The sequence below is a fragment of the Eptatretus burgeri genome, chromosome 11, assembly GCF_056783735.1.
Source record: "Eptatretus burgeri isolate ZD-2024b chromosome 11, Ebu_testis_v1, whole genome shotgun sequence".
Classification (NCBI taxonomy): Eukaryota; Metazoa; Chordata; class Myxini; order Myxiniformes; family Myxinidae; genus Eptatretus; species Eptatretus burgeri.
Window position 1 is genome coordinate 48,005,829 of NC_140971.1, and position 6,334 is coordinate 48,012,162.

At 34.2% G+C, this 6,334-nt stretch overlaps 1 protein-coding gene across 1 annotated transcript; it reads left to right on the top strand.

Annotated features, from left to right (window-relative positions):
• Positions 1 to 1,104: 1,104 nt before the first annotated feature.
• Positions 1,105 to 3,835, top strand: LOC147017018 (uncharacterized). The gene is made up of 3 exons (XM_085846362.1): positions 1,105 to 1,619; positions 1,717 to 1,881; positions 1,979 to 3,835. The coding sequence occupies exons 1-3, from the start codon at positions 1,527 to 1,529 to the stop codon at positions 2,771 to 2,773; spliced, it is 1,053 nt and encodes a 350-aa protein (XP_085702488.1). The 5' UTR covers positions 1,105 to 1,526; the 3' UTR covers positions 2,774 to 3,835.
• Positions 3,836 to 6,334: the final 2,499 nt, after the last annotated feature.

The window sequence follows — 6,334 nt, forward strand, 5'->3', positions numbered from 1 at the left end:
CATAGGACTGAATTTCAAGTGGTATTTGAAAAAAAAACCCTAAAACAACAACTTGGGTGTCAAGTTGGACGAATAACCAAAATTAAAACAAAAAAAAAATTCCATTTTTTTTTATCTCATCACAAATCTGTGTTAAATGAAAAACCCACTTTCGATTCCTACCAAACCCTTTTTTGTCGCCTTCAACTTCTCATGTACGTAAAAATGAGGGACACCAATTATAGAAACAAATCCCATAACATGTCATAAACCTCTCCCTATCCAAAAGACTAGAGGTCGGCTTCGTAAACAACCACTCATCCAGAAATCAAATGACTTCAAGTTCTTGCTGAGATACCCAAAACAAGCAGCAAAATGGCCTGCTCATTCTCAGCCCATTGCAACATCTTGATGGCTGTTTGGCTACAGCATGTCAAAATATATACACACACATATATATATATATATATATATATATATATATATATATATATATATATATATATATATATATATATATATATATATATGTAGGGTAAGAATACTGATTCTGGCTCACTTTTCCCCATGTAAATGAATGGGGGATTTTCAGCGATTTATATTTTTTTTCCTTAAAAATAAACCCCCTTTTTATCCCAAGGTATATTTATTTGTCTCCCCTTTTAACTTGGAGGTTGAACCTCATTGAATTGAACACCTGAGGGTTGAACAGCTCACTCATTGAACCTATAAAGATTTGTTCATTCTCAAATTCCTTCAATAGTTTAATTTTCTTTGCACAATAATCTTCATCTAAAATATTGACAAACAAAACATTTGAATCTTTATATTTTTTAAGATACCCCATTTGTGCCATTACGAAATGATAAACTTCTCTTAATGCTCTTGTTTGACCACCTCCTGAGCCACAGGTTATTTTTTGTTAAGCCCCGCCCACTTTTCTTTAAGCCCCGCTCACTTTTGTTAAGCCCCGCCCACTTTTCATAAGGTATTTTTTCTAAGCCACGCCCACTTTTCCTAAGCTCCGCCCACTTTTGCTAAGCTCCGCCCACTTTTCATAAGGTATTTTTTCTAAGCCACGCCCACTTTTCCTAAGCCCCATCCACTTTTGCTAAGCTCCGCCCACTTTTCATAAGGTATTTTTTCTAAGCCACGCCCACTTTTCCTAAGCCCCGCCCACTTTTGCTAAGCTCCGCCCACTTTTCATGAGGTATTTTTTCTAAGCCCCGCCCACTTTTCCTAAGCCCCGCCCACTTTTGCTAAGCTCCGCCCACTTTTCATAAGGTATTTTTTCTAAGCCACGCCCACTTTTCCTAAGCTCCGCCTACTTTTGCTAAGCCCCGCCCACTCTTACATCATTTCCAGTTCATCTCTGACTCACAAAGAAATCACTAGAAAATTACAGGATGTTATGGTTTTGAAAAATTTCCCAATGAAGGCTAGCCTAGGCTTGCCCAGGGAATTTCCAAAGGAAACCACACCCACCAGTCTTTCTCTATAAAAGCTTCAAACCCAGGCTCCATTTTAAACATTTGTTCTTGCTGGCAATGGTGTTCTGTGTGCTTGTCTCAAACTCTCTGTCTTCTATGGAACTAAACCTTCAAGTTGATGAACTGGATTCAAACCTCTTATCTATTGAGGTAAGATTTTTTATTTTCCTATTTTCAAACTTTGATTGAAGCATACTCATTTAATAATTAAATAACTTAATTAATACATTATTATTTTCTCTCACAGGAAATTGTATCTGAAAATACTGCTTTTGCTACAACTTGGGGGGAAATTGTTGGCTTGGTTGAAGACCTTGAGTGGGATGACTTTAGTGTTCCTTGGAACTCTCTGTCTTCTATGGAACTAAACCTTCAAGTTGATGAACTGGATTCAAACCTCTTATCTATTGAGGTAAGATTTTTTATTTTCCTATTTTCAAACTTTGATTGAAGCATACTCATTTAATAATTAAATAACTTAATTAATACATTATTATTTTCTCTCACAGGAAATTGTGTCTGAAATACGAAATGAAAATACTGCTTTTGCTACAACTTGGGGCGAAATTGTTGGCTTGGTTGAAGACCTTATGAGCGACCAAGACCCACAGAACGAGTTCGTCCTTGATGACCCAACCAAAGAGTTATACCTTGGAGACCAGCAAAATCCTGAAAAAGAGTTTTACAGCAATAGTACTCATTGTGAGTTATCAAGACAATACCCACTGAACAAGTTATACCTTGATGAGCCAGAATACAAGTTTTACCTTGGAGACTCACAAATTTTGAAAAAATCAGTAAATGAGTTCTGCCTTGATGGTTTAAATAACTACCTTGGAGACTCAGGAAAAGGGTTCTGCCAAGATGGTTCTAAATATGGGGCCTACCTTGGAGACTCACAAATTTTGAAAAAATCAGTAAATGAGTTCTGCCTTGATGGTTTAAATAACTACCTTGGAGACTCAGGAAAAGGGTTCTGCCAAGATGGTTCTAAATATGGGGCCTACCTTGGAGACTCACAAATTTTGAAAAAATCAGTAAATGAGTTATCCTTAAGAGACTTTGTAAGTTGGTTTTACTTTGAATACTTGAAATGTGGGTTCTGGATTGATAACTCACAATGTGATACATATCTTGGAAACTCAACGGGAATGTGGTTATACCTTGAAGACTTGGAAAGTTGGGTTTATGTTGGACACTTGAAACTTTTTTGGGGGCTTTTATTTATTTATTTATTATTATTATTATTTTATTTATTTATATTTTGGAGACTTTTGGAGTTGCTATCACTCTTTGGGATCTAAACCTATCGATGTAGTTCTTTGTCGGATGGTGCTTGATGGGAGCAAGATCAAGAAAGTTCTGGGAAGAAAGTGCAGGCTTACTCCCTCTTTCTACGTCATCAAACCTGAAAGCCTTAAAAGACAGAATTGGAAGAAGAGAAAAAAACAAAAAATATACATTGTTCGTTCTGGGAAGAAAGTGCAGGCTTACTCCCTCTTTCTACGTCATCAAACCTGAAAGCCTTAAAAGACAGAATTGGAAGAAGAAAAAAAAAAAACGTAAAAATATATATATATATAGGTGGAAATCTCATTTTGAAAAAGACATTGTGTTGGGCGAGGATTGAGTTGGGGTTGAGATTTTGAATGTGAGGGTTGGGGTTGAGATTTTGAATGTGAGGGTTGGGACACACACACATACACATCAACAAACAAAAGTTAAGCCTTGACTATTCAGTTGAGGATTCTGTGTTTGGGGTTCACAGATCTAAGAACGTCCCCCTTGACACACATTATATACTGTTATACACCTCGGACTTGGCCCTCGAGTGTCCACAACGGTGTATAGTAGGAGGGAGTGAAGCGCCAACCTATTGCTCCCATTGCACACACACACACAAACAAAAGTTAAGCCTTGACTATTCAGTTGAGGATTCTGTGTTTGGGGTTCACAGATCTAAGAACGTCCCCCTTGACACACATTATATACTTGTCCCTCTAGTGTCCACAAAGGTGTATTATCTGCTTAGTTTTGTCTTTTGTAATTCCTGTGAATAAAATGAACCTAAAATCTCTTCCCCTTCCAAATCATATATTTTATAAGTCCAAGGAACTGTATCTATTACATCAACAATTTTAAAAAGTTCTTTCGTCCATCGTTCAGTAAAACCCTTTTCAAAATGAGATTTCCACCTATATATTCTTACGATATCACCAACTTTTAAGTTAGGTTTTCTGACATTAATCTCTTTTTCATATTTTAATTTTGTAAATGTTTCTGATGGCTTCATATTCGTTGACGTGTGAATCGTGTCATTATACTTATCCACAATATCCTGAATAAAAGATAACCATTGTTGTGAACCGAGTTGTGTGAATTTTTATATAGTCTCTCTTTTAAGGTACGATTAAAACGTTCAACAACAACTGCCTTCCCTTCATTAAAGGTACTGTATAATGTAATACTGTTATTTTTTAAAAATTCATAAATGTCTTGTTATAAAACTCTCTACCCTCATCAGTCCACAATTTCTTAGGTTTTCTCTTACTTTTATTAAATATCTGTTGAAAAGCTAACACAAGAGTATTACCTGTTTTGTTTTTAAAGGGACAACCCACGCATATCTACTCCTCAAATCAATAACGGTTAAAGCATACTTGTACCCCTTATCATTATTGAGTTCAATCAAATCAGCAGACCAGATATAATCAACTTCCTTGGAATAAACTTTCCTTCTCTGAAACTTTGTGAATATTGGTTTATGTAATTCATCAGCTAATTGCTCTTCAGTCTTAATGGCATCATTAGAGCCTATAAGTTTTTTGAATTTCCAAGTCCAAGTTTCAATTTAGCACTAATCATCTTCTTCACGATGAACCTATCAACTTTTTCTCTCAAGGTTGGATTTTGTATCAGAGACAAATTATATAACATTTCTCTATCGGCTTCATGCTTTTCTTCCAACGTTGTGGTATTCCCATAATCAATATCGTGTCTCATGCACACTTCATCAACTCTATTGATTGGTTTACTCCAGGATTTAGGATTGTCTGCCTCATCTAATCTTTTATTCAAGTTTGTGCCTGGACCACAGAAAGAATACCCTGGAAGATGTAATTCCCCTGGTATTCCAGTAGTTGTAAATTTACTTCCTGATAAAAACTTTTGTATATCTCCTCCGAGTTTGTGTTTGGAGATAAATTGATTTTTTTTGAACCACACACCGAACATATACCTTTTTGTATAACCCTGTTATTTTTACTTTTAATATATGAAATATTTTTAGTATTAGTTTTCTTTTTACATTTGAGACAATAACTCATTTATTTATGAGAAAAATTTCTGCAGAGTGCAAAAACCTTTTTAGTTTCCAACATGCACATTTGAATCTTAATTTTTAAAACATAAAGAATCCTTAGAAATGCCTTCACTCTCTCCTCCATTTATTTAAGAAAAAACTTGAATTAAAATACATGTCTTCTCGATGTCGATAGTCTTGTCGAAAGTATTGCAAATAGACTTTTTAATTCTTTGTATTCCTCCCTGGTGAGATAAGTTAATTTCTTTAATACCTCTATTCTTTTTGAATCTCACTGGTTTCCATATTTTGATATGTATTCTTTCTCTCTCTTTCCTCCCTCTCTCTCTTCTCTCTTTCCTCCTTCTCTCTCTCCTCCTCCTCCTTTTCCTCCTCTTCCCTCTCTTCTTCAACTCCTTCCTCATCCCTTACTATACTTGAATCGTTTACACCCCATAGAATATTATACATATATTCATCAGGATTTCTTGTTATTCCTGTATCCAAAATAATTTTTTTACAACAGGATACCAATAAAATTTCTTTTGAATTTCTAAAAGAGCCTTACCTTTTCTTAACCTTATAATTTTTTCATTATTTAACATTCTAATTAAATCTAAAGTTGTTGGTTTATCAACATCAGCATAATGCCAATCTTTTATTGAAAATACCTCATTCTTATGTTGTAGAACATATTTATTAAAATACCGAATACCCTTTTCTTGAAGGTATGCTTGAACACAGAAATGATAATTTTCTTGAAGCCTTCTTGCTGTCATTTATGTATTAGAAATATATGTTAGAATAATATTATGGCACGAAACACCTCCCCATCTTCCCATAGTTAAATCATTTTGTATTTCCTTACTTATTATATATAATCCTGTTTTTTCTGTTTTCATGAGATAAACAAGGGCAAAACCATTATTATATTTACCCTTATTAAATTCTTTTATTTGTTGTTTACTAATCGTGGCTCCACAAAACTCATTCTCGATACCAAGTGGATAATATTCTTCCTTACGAGACTGATTTAATTGTTCCAGGTCTTCGAGGTTAATTTTAAATGACCAATTATACCCTAAATCATTCATATCATACCCCCATTGTTCTATTCTCATACAAACGATACGCCCTTCTTTATAAAAATTTATTTTAATTCGAACTGTGAATTCTGTATGACCTGGAGATAATATCAATACTTCTGTATCTTTAGAATACACAGCCGTTTTATTTAAGTATATATATTGTGATAAATCGCTTAATCTCACCAAGTCATTCGCGTCAGTCGGGCTTGGATAATTTTTTAATTTATAAGCATTTTTCATGTTAATATTTTTGTTTATATTATATTTATATCGTTCAGCCTGTGCCTTTGTATAATAATTTGATAAATCAATATCCAGTTCTTGAGATACACCAAAGATAGAACCATCTTTACCAACATAAGTCATTTATATTAGATTAAAAATAATATCATAAATTTTTTTATTTTTGTTGAGTTGAAATAACACATACAGACATAATTGACCACAACACTTGGAATTTAATTCTTGGACTTGAA